This window comes from Cladophialophora psammophila (assembly GCF_000585535.1).
Source record: "Cladophialophora psammophila CBS 110553 chromosome Unknown aczJe-supercont1.14, whole genome shotgun sequence".
Classification (NCBI taxonomy): domain Eukaryota; kingdom Fungi; phylum Ascomycota; class Eurotiomycetes; order Chaetothyriales; family Herpotrichiellaceae; genus Cladophialophora; species Cladophialophora psammophila.
This window is the reverse complement of record NW_006912935.1, coordinates 958,669-975,675: the sequence shown is the minus strand read 5'-3', so window position 1 is coordinate 975,675 and position 17,007 is coordinate 958,669. Positions and strand designations below refer to the sequence as shown.

General features: G+C 53.3%; 6 protein-coding genes across 6 annotated transcripts; 3 read left to right on the top strand and 3 right to left on the bottom strand.

Moving 5' to 3' along the window:
- Window positions 1–569: 569 nt before the first annotated feature.
- A1O5_08904 (uncharacterized protein) lies at window positions 570–1,891 on the top strand (the record flags this gene model as incomplete). The annotated part of the gene is made up of 3 exons (XM_007749485.1): window positions 570–1,030; window positions 1,205–1,466; window positions 1,550–1,891. 3 exons carry the CDS (start codon window positions 570–572, stop codon window positions 1,889–1,891), a joined length of 1,065 nt encoding a protein of 354 aa, XP_007747675.1.
- A 1,364-nt stretch (window positions 1,892–3,255) lies between these two features.
- A1O5_08903 (uncharacterized protein) lies at window positions 3,256–4,353 on the top strand (the record flags this gene model as incomplete). The annotated part of the gene is made up of 3 exons (XM_007749484.1): window positions 3,256–3,443; window positions 3,497–4,074; window positions 4,130–4,353. The coding sequence occupies 3 exons, from the start codon at window positions 3,256–3,258 to the stop codon at window positions 4,351–4,353; spliced, it is 990 nt and encodes a 329-aa protein (XP_007747674.1).
- Window positions 4,354–4,774: 421 nt separating this feature from the next.
- A1O5_08902 (branched-chain amino acid aminotransferase) lies at window positions 4,775–6,111 on the top strand (the record flags this gene model as incomplete). Its single annotated transcript, XM_007749483.1, has 2 exons — window positions 4,775–5,033; window positions 5,093–6,111. The coding sequence occupies 2 exons, from the start codon at window positions 4,775–4,777 to the stop codon at window positions 6,109–6,111; spliced, it is 1,278 nt and encodes a 425-aa protein (XP_007747673.1).
- A 952-nt stretch (window positions 6,112–7,063) lies between these two features.
- A1O5_08901 (uncharacterized protein) lies at window positions 7,064–8,764 on the bottom strand (the record flags this gene model as incomplete). Its single annotated transcript, XM_007749482.1, has 1 exon — window positions 7,064–8,764. One exon carries the CDS (start codon window positions 8,762–8,764, stop codon window positions 7,064–7,066), a length of 1,701 nt encoding a protein of 566 aa, XP_007747672.1.
- A 1,083-nt stretch (window positions 8,765–9,847) lies between these two features.
- Window positions 9,848–11,356, bottom strand: A1O5_08900 (homogentisate 1,2-dioxygenase; the record flags this gene model as incomplete). The annotated part of the gene is made up of 3 exons (XM_007749481.1): window positions 9,848–9,919; window positions 9,984–11,229; window positions 11,289–11,356. 3 exons carry the CDS (start codon window positions 11,354–11,356, stop codon window positions 9,848–9,850), a joined length of 1,386 nt encoding a protein of 461 aa, XP_007747671.1.
- Window positions 11,357–14,883: 3,527 nt separating this feature from the next.
- On the bottom strand, window positions 14,884–16,508 carry A1O5_08899 (phenylacetate 2-hydroxylase; the record flags this gene model as incomplete). Its single annotated transcript, XM_007749480.1, has 2 exons — window positions 14,884–15,830; window positions 15,881–16,508. 2 exons carry the CDS (start codon window positions 16,506–16,508, stop codon window positions 14,884–14,886), a joined length of 1,575 nt encoding a protein of 524 aa, XP_007747670.1.
- Window positions 16,509–17,007: the final 499 nt, after the last annotated feature.

Below are 17,007 nucleotides of genomic sequence, written 5' to 3'. Positions count from 1 at the left end.
ATGGAATTGGACTGGCAATCCTTTTGGTGGAATTCCAAGTAGAACGGCAGATTATTCCTGTCACGAAGCCCCACCAATGGAGTTGTCACCATCCCTGGAACCCTCCCGAAGCTCCCTCAAGCGACCGCGTTCCTATGGAGCGTCCGGGCCGGTAAAAAGCTGCATCGAAGCTTCCCTTGGCACTTGGTCTGTTGCTTAATGCAAGCCAATCGTCCACGGACGAGGCCTTATCTGATGGTCTGATTAACCTCGTTGGGTTTCTCGATATATGCTTCGGACGTTGCCCATCATCGCTGCGAAGAACAACCATCCACCGTGGCTTTATATCATGATCAGGCGCGGGAAATCTATCGATTCGGGACTATGAGAGTTCCAACACGATCCTTCTACCTCTTATGTCTTAATTCTTGGATGCTTGCGGAGCCTTGCTAACTTCCTGAGAGCCATGAGCTTGTACTATTAAAGCTGCCTCGCTCTCGCGACTTGGTGAGCATAGCTCTTGTCTCTCCAGCCCAGCAAACCCCCTTTCCCTTAGCATCAACCTCAATCTCCCCTTCAATTGTCCAGATATGAGGTGCTCATTTCTGTCTGCTGCTCTAGCAGCCTCGACCTTCCTCGGCGCCTCTTCGGCCATTTCTATCCTCCTGGGCAACGATGATGGCTTTGGAAGTGCTCAAATTCGAGAATTCTACCGCTTGTTGAAGGAGAGCGGCCACCAAGTTGTCATGGTAGCCCCGGCTGATAACGAGAGTGGCCAGGGTGGTCGATCTGTCTTCACGACCAACAAGTCGCTTGCTGTAAACTCGGAGTTCGACCTCATCCCAGCTGGTGCACCGTCGCTTGGTCGGGACCCTAACGACGCAAACATCTGGTACTACAACGGCACGCCAGCTGCATGCACCTTTGTTGCGCTCGACTACGTGCTTCCCAATTTCTATTCCAATCGATCTATTAATCTCTACGTTGGCGGCCCGAACTTCGGTCTCAACCAGGGCTACTTTTTCTATACGCTGTCCGGTACTATTGGTGAGTTATCCTTTATAGAATGCCTTTCCAATTCACTTACTATCCTTTGTATTCACTCATCATCCCTAATATTCACTTGTCATCTTTTGTATTGACTTCTTGTCCTTTCCTATTTACTTGTCATTCTTTCCAGAATACTTTTTCGATTCACTTGAACTTACCAAATCCTCGGCTACAGGTGTACATACGCCGCAATCCAGCGAAATATTCCAGGAATCGCCTTCTCCGGAGGCAACAGCGAGCAGCGTTCTTACACGTGGATCAACAAAACGACGGCCTCTGGCTACCCCGACCCGGCGACAATTCAGGCCCAGCTGGCCACCAACCTTGTCAACCAGCTTGTCAAAAGCGCTCAGGGTGCCACGCCGCTGATGCCTACTGGCTACGGACTCAAAGTAAGCTTTCCAACCGATATGGAAACCCCCCGATCATTGAAGGATGTACTAAAACTGGGCCAGCGTCAAAAACCCCCGTCATCATTTCGCTGACCAATGACTCCTGCGTGAACCCACCATTCATCCAGACGCGGCTGGGCGGCGGTGCCACGATCGATAAAGCTGTCTACAACGCAACCACGGGAATATTCACGTACGAGAACCTGATCACGGACGGCAACAACGTCTGCATCAACTGCAACTGCGCCTTGCCCAGTGAGACCCCCGTCGTGGACAACGGATGCTACGGTTCGGTGTCCGTCTTCTCGATCGACTATGATGTTCCTATGGGACCGGCGCAGCACCGCCTCCGAGCGGCGTTGCAACCGTTGGTGGCGTACGAGAACTCAGACGCGAAGATGATGCTGAAGGCAAGAGAGTCGATGAGCAGTAAGTCAATTCTCCCTGTGAAATGTGGGGCTCCTCTCTGAAGGCCCCCCAACGCCAGGCTTGATTGTGACTTTGAATCTTTGCTGACCCGCGTTTGTAGGGGAGGATGCTGCTGCACGACACCCTCTTCGCCAAGCATGAAGTAGAGTCGAGACCATGAAGACCAGACCAGACGGGATAGAAGTGCAATGAGGAATGTCGGCACACATAAATCCCCAAACGAAACTGTTTACTCATCCCTTGCACAGCCATGCTATGGTCGTTTGGCCGAGAGTCAGTTGATACGCTCAGAAACTGTATATAAACCCAAAACCCGTTCATCCAACAATACAGTACGTAACCTTCATAATTCAAGTTACATTCGCATCCCGAGTGGATCTCGGCGTATAGATACACCCGCACCGCGCTGGTGGTCATGCTTCAGAACAAGTCCAGACAAAAAGACGTTTGTTTGACGGTATGGTACCCAGGTAAAGAGTTCTCGGGCTTCCCCACCTCACGTGAGCCAAACCGATTGGGGAGGCCAATGTGATCCTGGATTTTCAGGAGATGGCAGCCTCGCCTTGCCTTGCCTTGCATGGCCTTATCTCGTCCAAAGAGGGACTCGCAAGAAGGATGTAGTGCGTAGGTTTGTTAGGCAAACGGCGCGGCGCTGGCTTAGTGTGGACCTGGTTTGAAAGCAGACATTCCTGATGAGCCCTTCCACAAGTTCGATTCCCTCTTCTTGAAAGGCTTCGACAGGGTGCCGTGACTAGCGAGGGCACATAGACATGCGTACACATCGATACATAATACATGGGTACTGTAGATGCGTAGGTACGTAGAACTGACGTAGATAAGGCGGGATATTTTGTCCGCTTCCGGGCCACGAGAGCGGAGAAATCGAGATCCACTTACTCTATGAGCTACTCGTCACTCGTCACTCGTCACTGCTTTCTCCTTCCTGCAACGGATCACGCATCATAGTTCATGATGCATATCAAATGGGGGGCGAATCGGGGCGAATCGGGGCGAGTCGGAGCGAGTAAGGGTGTTCATGTTCTTTCGAACGGGGAACCATGCAACCAACCATGGCTGTAGTTGGCTGGAAAACATGGAGATATATCGGGCGAGTAGTTGCGCCCTACTGCAGCACTGACTGATCCTGATCAAGGGGTTAAGATATATAGAGAATTTGAGGGATATTTTGGTGAGAAAGAGGACGCCACATCTCGATCCGATTCTTTGTATCCTTGATAGTGGGAGAGACGACGGCAACGACGCTCGCCAAAAGTCATTAAGAGCTCGACAGGCATATCAGACTGTCAAGGTCTCCTCGAGAGGCGACTAGCAAACGATATGGCAAGGCTGTGGGAGTTTGTAAGTGTGTCCTTGTACTTGGGAGGGGGTCTATGCGCAACCCGTGATGTCTATCATAATCGTTTCCTGTATCAGCAAGTTCGACGGTGATCCCGATGCTGAAAGATGGGATCAGACGATGATCGATACTATGACAGACGAGGCATTCAAGGGGAATCCAACTCCAGTCTTCGAGCTTGACCCAAGCGAGTACAGTGAATGGCCGGCTCTCACGGTCCTGCAAACCATTGCAAGGTATGGATTACCATAGCTCCGAGTCAAGCGAAGGCTGAAGCTGGGGGCATCAGAGAGTTGAATCAGTCCTACACGGTTTTTGTCAAGCGCAGTGAGGAAGGCCAGGACTATACCAAATACCTGATTCGATCGTTCACCCTGGACAAGGAGGAGTCCTTCTGTGGACATGGCATCATGGGGGCAGCACTTGTGCTGGGACAGCGCTTCGCAGCCGGAGGAAGACAAATGATCTTTGAAACGGTCGGCGGGATCAGGGTCGACGGTTACATGGTATCGGCTCAATCGTCAGACTCGGTTGAAGGAGAATGCGGAAAAGTCTGCACGGTGAAGCTTGAGATCCCTGCCGAGCCGGTCAAAGAGTGGTTTGACGACGACGTGGAGCTTCGAGAAATCATCTCGAAGTGCCTCGGGGTCGAGAAGGCGCAAATTTTGGCGCTCGGGCGGAATGCTTTGATGGATCTGGTGATCGAGATGAGCGAAGACGTCGACTTCTCCGCGGAAAGCATGACAGTTGATGCGGTGGGCTTGATGAATGCTTCTCCTTCCGAGACAAGAAGCCAGATTATTACGAGTAAAGGAGGGCGATACGGGGTCGACTTCGCAAAGCGCGTATTCGCATATGGAGGTGAAGGTAAGCTGAGCCCCCCAAGGTTAAAGCCCTTCCGCGGGGGACTAATATGTTTCAGACCAAGCGACAGGGTCAACATACTGCGTTTTGATACCGTATTGGGCTTCCAGATTGAGCAAGACGGCCATGAAGGTGAAGCAAGTCTCTGCTCGGACAGGGATGGTTGATGCAGAGAGCATTACGTCCAAGGAGGGATATGTAGCGGTGACGGGATCAGGAATAACGGTGATGCAGGGGAAGATGTTGGTTCCTGAGCACAGCCCACACGAGAAGGGGCCCTGAGTCACATGAGGCCAGCGACCACAGCCCCAGAATAACCATGTATGCACCACAGGTGTAGGAAGCATTGGGGTAGAAGGATTGTCTGGGCTGGTGTCGATGTAGAGACTCGAGAGAATGTACTCGATAATCCGGGGGAAGATGAAGGACTCCGGCCACAGCAAAGAGACGTCGGCTATTGGCGGAAAGCTGGTGCCAAGCTCCGAGCTCCGATGTCGCGGCCAGAAGTTCGAGATTGTGTCTTTACCGACAGAGGCTCGATACTCAATAACTAATGCACAGCTGATTATCGACGCCTTGCGACATCTCCTCTTCCCTTCTTCTCGACTCCTTCTCTCCCTTGAAGAGGGTAGCCAGCTTCTCCTCTTTATCTCAACCCACCTCCGTCTCCTTGCTTTCGATGACCCCCGAACAATAACACAACATGGCACTCCCTCGGCTACTCCGCACTCCCTGCGCACGCGCTCTCACCTCATCCACATTCAAGTCGGATTCAATACGGCTACTGCCTTCCTATAGACTCTTTTCAACATCGCAGACGCGCCAAAAGTCTCTAGCTGTCGACGATGACATCTACTCCAAGCTCCCGGGTATCGACCCGTCAAAGTTGGAGGTCACAAAGACCATCACGCCCAAGGCGCTGGTACCAAATAAAGATCTTGTATTTGGGAGGACCTTTACCGGTACGGCTCACTCTTGTCCCCTTTCGCAGTGACAATACACTTTATTGACCCGCATTCAGACCACATGCTCTCCATTGAATGGACGGCCTCGCAGGGCTGGTTGCCTCCTCGAATTACCCCCTACCAAAACCTCTCACTAGATCCCGCGACCTGCGTGTTCCACTACGCATTCGAATGCTTCGAAGGCATGAAAGCATACAAATGTCTGAAGGATAATTCTCTCCGGCTATTCAGGCCGGACAAGAACATGGAACGCATGAATAAGTCTGCCGCACGCATCGCACTGCCCACCTTTGAAGGCGACAAACTTATAGATCTGATTGGCAAGCTGTGCAAACTGGACGAACGCTTTATCTCCGCCGAAAAGGGATACTCACTATACCTCCGACCGACACTAATTGGCACGCAAAGAACGCTAGGTGTTGGACCACCAGGCTCAGCGCTGCTTTACGTCATTGCCTCTCCAGTTGGACCGTATTATCCAACCGGTTTCAAAGCCATCTCGCTAGAGGCAACAGATTATGCTGTACGCTCTTGGCCGGGCGGTGTGGGCGACAAGAAACTCGGCGCCAACTATGCGCCCTGCATTGTGCCACAACTGAGAGCTGCCAAGAAAGGCCTGCACCAAAATCTCTGGCTTTTCGGCCCCGAAGAATACATCACCGAAGTCGGCACGATGAACCTGTTCGTCTGCATCAAGAACAAAGAGACGGGACAAAAGGAACTTCTTACAGCGCCGCTCGACGGAACCATCCTGGAAGGCGTGACACGCGACTCGGTGCTCGCGCTGGCTCGAGAACGTCTCGAGCCTGAGGGATGGAACGTGGCCGAACGGTACGTCAAGATGCAAGATCTGGCGGACGCTGAGAGCGAGGGACGGCTGATTGAAGTGTTTGGGGCCGGCACCGCCGCGATTGTAGCGCCTGTGCGCAATATCGCGTGGAAGGACCGCATCCTGCATTGCGGACTCAAGCCGCACGAAGAGGCCGGCGAGGTGGCGAGCAGGATGAAAGGTTGGATCGAGGGCATCCAGTACGGCGACGAAGAGCACCCGTGGAGCTATAAAATTCCTGCTTGAGGGGGGAGTTACCTAGGCCCTCGTCTATAGGACAAGAGGAAACGGGATAAGAAGAAGAAAAGAGAAGATTTTACCCAGTTTTATTCTGGTTCTGTCCAGGTTTTGTTTTTGTTTTTGTTTTTTGTTTTCTTTTTTTGTTTTTGGATGGAAAAGGCCTTGCTTGAGCGAACCCGATCGGACTTTTTTTTTATTACCTTGCGAGAAAATAAAGTTCTATTCCTGGCGGCCTTGGTGGTCGTATATACTATGTACGACAAGTATGTGTTGCATGCAGCCGGGCATCAAATCCTTGTTTTTTCCCTCCCTTTTTGAACGCGTCATACCATTCATGTACGCTGCAGGCGTCTATGCGTGTATAGTCTAGGTACATAGGTACATATCTACTCGGTACAGGTAAGTACATAAGTGTATCTATCGAACCTGCCTGGACGCTTACATAGATGCCTAGCTACATAGGTGCTCCCTACGTATAATATCACACGCTACTATCGTGTCGCATGGCCTCGTCGTTGTTCACAGCCATATTATTATTATATATATATATATATATATATATATATGTATATATACTCTGTACCGCATTGCACACGTCACATGTACAACGAGAACACGGTCCACTGTTCCTGGTATGCTATCATACCCTATCCTACGCGATGCTGCGCGATGGTTATCGGACGGTACATGAAAAGGAGGTGTTGAGGATATAGATGTGAAGAATTAGATATGGATATGGATATGGATGTGGACATTGATCGCTCCCGAGCCAAATCGTTGATTCCCAGGTCCCCAACCTGTAAAGACCTTTCTTTACCTTTTTCTCTTTTGCTTGATTTTTGGAGGGGCGGAAGCCACCATGCCGCCATTATCAATAAATATATAGACACGCATAGGCGTAGGGGCTGCTAAGGAACATGTGTCTGTCCCCTAGTAGTACCGAGGACTCCCATATCTCTCATGAACTCAGCAAATCTCTCACGCTCATGCCCTTGCCTCGATCTTTACTGTCTTCCCTCACACCTACGCCCGCCGGAGCAGTCGCGCTCGCGGGCGCGTCCATCCGTCCGCCACCTCTCCACTCGTTCGTCAACATCATCAGGGCCGCACTAGCTGTGGCCTCGGCGGTTCCCGAAGCATCACTCATGGCCCCGGGCGACTTACTCCCGCCCTCGCGTTCGCGTTGGATGGCAGCGCTATAATGGGATTGCAGCTGCAAGGACGCCACCGCGGGGTGCGGCAATGGTAGGTTTATGGCGGCTTTCGGCGAGGGCAGCGGCTGCATGTTTGGGCTTGGGTTCGACACCACCGACCCGGAACAACTGCCCGAAGGATTGACCGTGGCCCATGAGGACGAAGGCGTGTTCAGCACGCCGCTACTAGAAGACTTTCCGACGCTGCTGTTGGTTTGCGTGCGTGCCAGGTCGGGCGAGAAATGTATCGAATTGAACGCTGGTGACAGGAGTGTCGGAGTCGGAGTCGCCGACGAGACCAGTCCTACCGAGTGCACCGAGATTGAAGGCGAGGATGTGAAGGATTGCACGCCCGCTGGCAAGAGAGGCCTCTTTCTCATGCCACCCATTTCGTCCATTGCGCCGTGTGATTGGCTGTGGATGTGAGGGGATGGGTATGCTGAAGAACTGCTCAACGACGCGACCGAGGATTTGCGCGAGTCTCGCAATGCCCATTCGCTCCCAGCCGTGGCGCTGGGCCGATGAGTCCGTATCTTCATCGGTGGAGCTGCGGGAGCAGGCACGTCGTCAACAGCCTCGTCTTGTTCCTCATCCTCGTCTTGCTCGTCGTCTTCTTCTTCATCGTCCAAGTCCTCATCCTCACCTGGCGGTTCGTCTATCTGCATTCTCGAACTCGTCGACGACCTCACTTTGCCTCCCAAGTTTGCATTTTCCTCTTTCAACTGCGCCACGCATCCCTCCAAGTATCTTACATATTCGATCCCCGCTTGCAGAATGGCGAGTTTATGCATCTCCACGCCTTCACACGCAGGTATCATGTCCTTTAGAACGCCAAACTCTTCATTCATTTTACTCCGCCTGCGGCGCTCGATGATGCTGTGCGCAGTCTTGCGGGCAATTTTCCTGCCCGCGGCGCTTGTGGCGGAGGGTTGTTTCCGCTTTGAATTTGTGGCAGTGGCATTGGACGCTGCACCACTGGATGAGGTCGCCGATGCTCTGTGAGAGGGAGCGGATGTGGTCGAGGTCGCGGCCGACGCGGGAGGTACGTAGCTGGCGTCACTGGCCGGAGAGGAGTTGTTTGTCGCCTGAGACTTGGGTTTCATCTGGATGATCTTGCGGGCTCGACTCGGAGGAGGAGGGAGAGCGTAGGAAGTAGTAGCGGATTCGACGTTTGATTTGACCACTCCAGAAGAGGTTCTTTTGTGTCGGGGACTTGCAGTGAGCGGTTTGTCCTGGGGCGAGATTGGCGGAGTGCTCTGTGTGAGCGCTACGGTATGTGCGGCGTCTCGGGCATGTGACGGCTTTCCGCTCTGGTGGCTCTGGGATTGTGCGTCGGTTGAACGGATTGCTGGAGGTGGTAAGGCAAAGATGGATTCCATCTCTGAAGCCTGAAATGCCTTCAAGCTTTCCAGCGCTTTCAGGTCAGATGAGCCAGTTGGAGTGGGCGGCAGTTTTGGCCGTGGCATAGTTGAGCAATGAGGCGGTCGAACAAGAGGTCCACAATCAGGAATAAATCGAAGAGTCTGTTGGATCAAAGTCAACACGAGGGGTGATCAGGTCATATAAGACGAAGAGGTCGTGATCCAGGCTTCTCAAACAGAGGCACGCGAGGAGTCTGTATCCGGGGTTCTGGGAAAGTGTCCCAACGTTTCACGGCGGAACAGAGATGGCCAACACCCTGCCGCAGCGCATAGTGAGCGAGAGGGAGGGACGAGGGGAGTATAGAGACAACGACGAGGTATTTAGTGAGGACGGTAGGGGAGAGGACTTGGAAGGATAGGGAACAACACCAGCAAAGTTGGGAAAAATAAGAACCAAGTGTTGCAATGTGCAGTTCAGTCCGAAACATCAAACGTCGAGATTTCAGGATGTGGGCACGTGTATCTAGCACCGTGAGCACACGACACCCGTGGCCGACCCTCGTGTGGTCGCCGTGATAGGTGATAGGAGCAGAGCAAACCAGCCTAACAGTGCCTCGGAGCCCTGGAGCCCTCGTGCGTGGTGGGCGGAACGGTCAGTGGCTGCTCAGGCATCTGTGACGGAGGGGCGTCTAGCAGCAAGGCCCCGGTTTGAGATTTCGCGTGCTGAGAGAGACGGATAGACAGACAGAGGAAAGCGGAGGGACGCGTGAGAAAAGGAAAAAGGTGGTGAGAGACGTCGCCCAAGCCGCACGTTCTAGCAGAAATCAATGCGATTGGATCCTACCAGAGATTTCCGCCACTTGTGCTCGGTACCTCGTGTGTACTTTATAGTGCGCACTGGCCTCACCCCGCCTTCATCTGGGCGAACAGATACGGAGGGCAGCCCGGGCTGGCATAATGCATGTGATTCCCGCCATCCGGCTCGTGGATTGTTCACGGTGCAGTGCATGATGGATCAAGATAGCTATTTTGGGGGTATCATGTGTTTTGGGATTTTCCCTATACTAGGAAGTTGTATGTCAGACGCAACAACTGGATCAATATATACTCGGTTATTGCTATCGGCGCCGTGGTCAATGGTCATGCGCGGGCAGTGCTGCCCATGTCCTCTGCTTTTTGCCCCCATTGCTAACGCCGTGCGACGGATTCCGGTCGCTTGAAATGCACCTTCAATGGCTCCCAAGAATGCGCATTGTACGTCTAATGCGAATGTTAGCTGTGGCTCCAATCGACGGCACATTCTGGCCCCAAGAGCAAAACTCACCTCTTGCACCTTCTGGCAAGTCTTCAACCCCCATTCGGTCACGCCAACCATCAAACAGCTCTCAAACATGAAGGCCATGCTGCCCTCGCCCACCTTTTGGGGCGGCAAATCCATCGTCGACGCCTTTTCAAACGTCTGCATGTCGGGTCCATGTCCGCTCATCGTATTATGTAAACTCGCTCCTGCGGGCTGGAATCCTCCCTTGCCAGCCCCCTTGGCATCATAGCTCCCCATAATCAACCCCATGAACTCGGACATGGTGTTGCGATGGTACCATGGAGGCCGGAAGGTGTTTTCGGCCACCAGCCATCGAGGCGGGAAGATGACAAAGTCCAGAACAGCCGTTCCCGCCCCATGGGGATGTGACGGCGCAGATAGGACGGTAAAGATGGAAGGGTCAGGATGGTCGTACGAGATGCTCCCCACAGGGTTGAACCGGCCCAAGTCGTACTTGTAAGGATAGTAGGTGCCATGCCAGCCAACGATGTCAAATGGGGTGTGAGACTGCTTGGCCGAGAACAGGTTCCCTCCGAATTTGCCGTACAAGGTCCATTCCGTGTTCTCGTAGTCCTCGATGAAGTCGGCCACCGGTGTCTGGAAGTCGCGTGCGTTGGCCAGACCATTGGAACCAATGGGACCCAACTCGGGCAGTTTGAAGTGGCCTTGGTACAGCTCGCAGATGTATCCTCGCGCGGGCTCGTTGTTATGCACTGTTACGTGGTAGCGAATCCCCCGCGGGATGACGCAGATTTCATTCGGTCGCACCAGCATCTTGCCAAATTCGGTTCGGATGTCGAGCACCCCATGTTGTGGAACGATCAAGAAATCGCCGTCGGCGCTGTAGAATGCCGTCTTCTCGGGCATGCTGCTGCCGCAGGCGTAGATGTAGATGCCCAGGCCTTGTTTCATGGTGGGATCACCCGCACCAGCCACTAGATGCAGGGAGTGGATCCATGACACCTCGTTGTCAAAATCAAAGGGGTCCCATCGCAGCTGATTTGGGATCGCGTTGAAGTGGGTGCCGAAACTGGGGGTAGGGGAGATGAGGGACTGCGAGGAAGAAGACGGGACAGGTTGGAAGTTCTGGTGGCTAGCAGAGGGAAGAATGCGGTACAGCCATGTCTGCTGGTTTTCGTCGCGCGGCGCAGTGAAGGCCGTGCCAGACAACTTCTCGTTGTACAGGCCGTACGGGCATTTTTGAGGAGAGTTCGCCGCTACAGGCAGCGTGCCTGGAATAGCTTCACTCCTACGAAGAACAGTGTTAGCCAAAAAGCAGACTAGAGGAGGAGATGCTAAGATCCATACTCTTTGTATCCCCCGAACCCATTCAGATATTCGTACGTGTCGGTCACAGCGAATTGGGTTACAGGCATCGTCGATGGCTTGCTCGTCGGTGAACGTATTCACGTTGCGAACTGGAAGGAGAGAAAAGAATCCAAGGTTAGCCGTCCCAGTTCTCGAGCAACGGCGTGAGAAGGTGGAGGGGAGTGTAATTAAGAGCAAGGCTGACAAGGGGAGGAGAGCCGAGGAGATGACGGAATTGACTTACTGGTGAGAGGCGTCTTGTACTTGATGTTGATGTCCTTGTTCTCCCGATGCCTTTCGATGGCTTCTTGCAAACGTTTGAGGCCCTGCATGAAGGGCGGTATTGTTGTATGACTACCTGGAGGAAAGAATGGTAGAGTGGTCAGAGAGAAGAGTGCGGAATGGTCTGTGAAGAAGTGAGGGACTGATTCCGTGGGGAGGAATATGAATGAAATGCAGAGGCCCCAAGTTGCGTTCAGCCTGAGGATGGATCATGGATTGCGAAGCGCAGGAAGTGGATACAACCCCAAAACAATAGTGCAGCGGCGCTAAGACCCAGTTCGCGAACAGGGCGAGAGATGCGATGGCCGATATGGGGGGGGACCACAATGACCACGACGACAGGGGAGAGTGACAGCGCGAATAATGACATGGCGGCCTCCCACAGACCGCAGACCGTGAACTCGCCTGGCACTCAACTGCGAGACCTGTGTGCTTGTTTGGTTGGACGGGCATCCCCGCAGGCACAGCGTACAGCTCTCCAAGTCACCATATCCCACAGTACATAAAACACGAAGGACGGCGAAGAAATTTCGCTGCAACAGGCCAAGATGAGGATAGAACGGAAGGAGTGGGATGCCCGTCCGAGAGAGGAATCGGGCCTGGCAGCCAGCGCGGCTGTGAATGGGTGAGATCAAGCCACTGGGGCCCGCGCACAGACATGGATGGCGGAATGAGGCGTAGGTTTGTCCTTTGGGCTTGGACTCTCAACAGTGCGGGATGCCTGCGTGCACCCTGCGTCAAGCCCCCGAGGTAAGTTTAGCAGCTAGCTTTAGGCACAACGACGACCGCGTAGTGGCTCTCATGGACGGTGGGGCGATCGCCAGGGCGAATTGAGACGCCCAGAGAAGATCCCGATGCCAGGCCAATGCGCCAATCCCCTGCCTCCTGTGCCGACCTTCCCGCTAAACAGCCCACCCACTTTTGGTGACTGTGGTTTTCCTGCTCAGTGACGCTTTGGCCAAATGCATTGCGCATGCACCCCTCACCACCTGGCGAACCAGCTTCTAAGCGAGGGGTGTGAGAGTGAGAAGAAGTCGTAGGGGGTCATTGTGGTGAGCTGATGTCTTCTGATCAGTGCAAAAGAAGGAAAGAAGGGTGGAAGGACGCCGTCGTCCGCTGCTGAAATTAGCTCGCCTGAGGTTGATGCTGTTTTGGTGTCGGCTGCGCAATATTCGCGGATGGACAGTCAGGTTGTAAGATGCTGGTGCTGATGCTGCTGCGGCCTGGACGGCCCTGGATGGCTGCTGGCCCTCAGTGGTTATTCTGGCCGCCCCTGGGGAAATGTATGGGCGGTCGGGCAAATCGGTCCTGGGGCGACAATCTGCCTGAAGATCTGCGGTGGATGGCCTGTCGCTGGGCGTTGAGGGGAGCGCAGGCTGCCCCGTGCAGACCCCCCTCCACGACGAGTTATGCCCTTGCACGAGCCAGAAGAGCCTACCCGGTACTGTAACCCAACCACCATTCCGAGCAGTGCTTCATGTTTCTCCAACACCAAGAACAATAGCTAACCACCATCCCGCTCTATGACGCCAGTTGATCGTCGCTCTTTGGATCGCCATCGTCATTGACTTTGTGTGGTTCTCGAATGCTCACGCCTGGTCCAGAGCACGTTGTCGGCACGGATGGCTCACGACGACCTCAGCATGGGAAAAATAGCCTGAAATCCTGGAAACTCTCCCCCAAGAACGAGTCTTGGTTCCTCAACAGATTGCAGCGTCCCTCGTATCTTCCGGGAAGTGTCGAATTCTCTAGAAGCTCTCGGCAATGAATTGCTTTACGAGGTGGCGAAAAAGCAAGCAACTGGCATCCAAGCTCTCGGAGAAAAGCTGATTTGAATTCTCCCATCCAAAGGTCAGAAAGGTCAAGGAGGCAAGTCTCGCCGGGTCGGGCGGCCGGCTGCTCGTACAACCCTCAAATGGGTCGCCTTTAGAGATTCCCCATCCCATCGCCCACTATCCGAGTCACAATGTTATGTTCAGGCTCAGCGGAATGACGCCGAGTGGCATCCAAGTCCACGGAGAGGACAAGAGGCCTGGCCAATCACGGTATCCAACAGGTTTGCGAGGAGGGGCCCCTGGATTTCAGCGGCATCGGAGTTGCGACCGGAAGGTGGCACATACATACCAAGCCATTTTGCCCTTATCAAATCTGCATAGCGGACCCAGGCAGGAAACTAACTTGAACACAGAGTTGCACAAATCACAAATATGCTGATTCTTGCGGGTAGCGCAAACTTGATTGGGCGAGTTTGAACCAACACCGAACGAAGAGCTAAGCTATCACTTACTATGCGCGTTTTCCATCCTGTCCCTCCTCCACTGTTCCAAGAAGTCCATTGCCACCTGGATGATTTCGTTGCGTTGCCACCAAGGGACGTGTTGCGTCGCATGTAGACGTCGACCCGACATCGTCGTCGTCTAACTGGAAGAGGTTTGATGCCGAGAGCCTTGTTCTGCGTGCCCGCCCCCTGAATGCAACCGTCCGACGGTGCCGAAAGAAGACGCGGATACTCGGTCTTGAAACGTATCGCTATGTCGGACTGGCTCGGATTGGGAGAACCTGAGTTCCGAGGAGAACGATGTAAGATCTTGTTAAAATCTATGCATGCGTCAAACTGGACTGTGAGGACGCGTAAGGTTCTCGGGCTTATGCTTGGACGTGAAGGGATAACGATGAGATATCAACTTTGAGAGAACACAAACACATACAATAGTTGAAAGCAATCTATTTTGCCATGGAGTTTTACGTCAAGATCTGTTTCAAGACTTGCGATGCGGGTAATTAACTATTTGTAGGCAGCGCTCAAAGCTCAACATGTTCCTCAACAGGTCCTCACAACAGATCAAGCTTCCTTCATTCTAGGTCGCGGTTCCACGAGACGAGGACCGAGACGGGCAAACTTTGGGGCTGATGTGCCTTACCAGTGGCAACTCAAAAGCGAAGCTTTGGATGCAAAAAACCCTTTCTAGCTAAGAACTCCCGAGCAATGAATGAATGCACATCCTGCACCATGGACAAAACAAGCCTGTCTCTCAGGCAAGATAAGGAGAGACAAGGCTCCAAACTCAATAGGCCGACTCCTTCCCTAGACGACAGACCCCATGGGCTCGTGCATAGGAGTATCTCGTTGCAAATATCAAAATGCTTAAATGGGGCCTGTTCTCCGCCCGCGTCCGCAGTATTACTCGAAGCTGCCCGCCTTCCAAGCCGGGAAGCCTTACAAATTCCAGCGGCAACGCATACTTTCACGTCAATCCTTTATTCAATTTTTCCCCCTCGAGGCAAGCTAGAGGTTTTTTTTCTTTCTTTCTTTTTAGAGGTCCTTGGTCCGATCATCACTCGCGCGGATCCATCGCTCCAGCGCCTCTTTATTGCGCACCCGGAAACCGACCTTGAAAGGTTTTGGCTCTGTCGTCAGCGCGGTCGGGATGCTGTTACACTCGATGGCGTCGAGGACGGGCCAGTCCTTGGAATCCCTGGCGGGAACAAACTCAAATGCCACAATCATGCGCAGGAAGGCCGTGTAGATCTCGCGGTTCGCCAAGTGCGAGCCCACGCACATTCTGCTGCCCGCGCCGTAGCCGTAATGGGGGGTCCCGCTGCCCTCTTGGTCGTTGAGATACCGTTCCGGTATGAATTTGGCGGGGTCCTTGAAGTGTGTCTCGTCGTAGTCGGCGGCCCAAGCGTTCATGTAGAAGACGCTACCGGCGGGAATGGTCACGTCATTGTATTTGATGTCCTTGATGCTGGTTCTGGGCAGGCAGACGGGGATGACGGTGAAGTACCGGAGAATTTCCTTTGTCAAGGCCGTGATGTACGGGACCTTTTCCTCAAGCAGGCATTTCTCCCACGCCTCGCCGTCTTCTGGATAGACTTTCATAATCTCCTCATAAGCCTTTTTCTGGATATGTTGACCCTCTGGAGAGGCGAGATATCCAAGACCCATGATCATGTTGCCAGGAACGGTATCAATGCCGGCCGACACCATGGTCAAGCAGATGGACTTGAGTTCGGCTTCATTGAGTGTTTCTTCAGGGTCCTTGATGATGTTTCCAGTAATGCAAGGCCTGTCGGTACCATTTGCAATTCGCTCCTTGAGCATGTTCAAGAAGGTGGTGAGATACTTATCCCGACGCTCTCGGTACTCTGCAGCTGATTTGTTCTGGCGAGAGATGAACGGCAGTCGGAGCAGAGGAATGTAGTCTTGCCAGTTATTAGATGTACTACGGAAGTTCGAGACCACTCGTTCGACGTGAACCACTGGGCGGAATTGTTAGTATGCAATCTGGAGTTTGTTGAAATAGACTCACCCTCTCTGAGCAGTTCTTGATCAATCCCTCCGTCAATCCGGATGCCATAGTTCAACGTCAAACTAGTGTTGAGGGCAAACCGATGGAAGTACTTTCTCGGATCCAAATCGAGCGTTCCGTTCATCGAATCCTTGTACATGTCCTTGATGGCGACGCAGCTCTCTAAATCGATAAATGGCATGTAGCTCTGCACCGCGGGCTTGTTCAGTGCCGTGGCTGCCACCTTGCGCCGTCTCTTGCAGGACTCATCCCAAGGCGAGGTTCCAATCGTGAAGCCCTGGCTGCTTGAAACGACGTTGTGGAAGGTGTACAGCGTCGGTCTGGAGATCAGAGCCGACTGGTTGGTGATCCAAAAGTGCTTGACCGATTCGAATGTGTTGGCCCAGATGATGCGGCGGTTGCCCAAGCGGGTCTGGAAGACCGGCCAGCCATATTCCTTTGCCCATCGAGCGGTGACACGTGCATGGTCCTGGCCCAGTTGGAGCAGATTTCCAAACAGTGGCACGCCTGGGATTTCAGGGAGGCCTTTGATCTTGGGCTGGTCGGTCGAGTTCAGATAACGGATCAGAAAGTAGCCCAGCGTGAGAAATACGAAGGAGAGAGTTGTTGGTGACAGCGTGACAAGCATCTTGGCCGTGGTTTTGGGGTCGGTTCACGCCAAACAGAGATAGCTCAATGTCTTCGAGGCGAATGTCTCTTGCCGTGATGATTATTCGGTGATATGGTCCACAGAGCAGAGGAGCCCTGCGCCTCTTCCGATGGAAACAAGACAGATATCGAATCCAACGTGAGATCAGACACCCCCAGAGGAATGTGGTAGACGCTGCTGATGCCGTGAGAACTGAAGATGGAGATAGATTTCTCAAAATCCAGACGACAGTCTTTCTCAATTATATCCTCCTGGCACGCTGCCCTCGTTGGATGAGATTCCTGGAGGAAACTCGGACAGAAATCCTCTCTCTTTCAGCGCTTACCTTCGGTAGAGTGGCCTCTGTGCAGTTGTCTCACAAGGGGCCTACAGCGAGAGGGGTCATCCGCACACAGCACACAAGGTGGAGAAGACGGAGGGCTCGCAATGTCCTCCTGGGCGGAATGAAGCCGCTTCATCGTCATTTCATCGACCATGT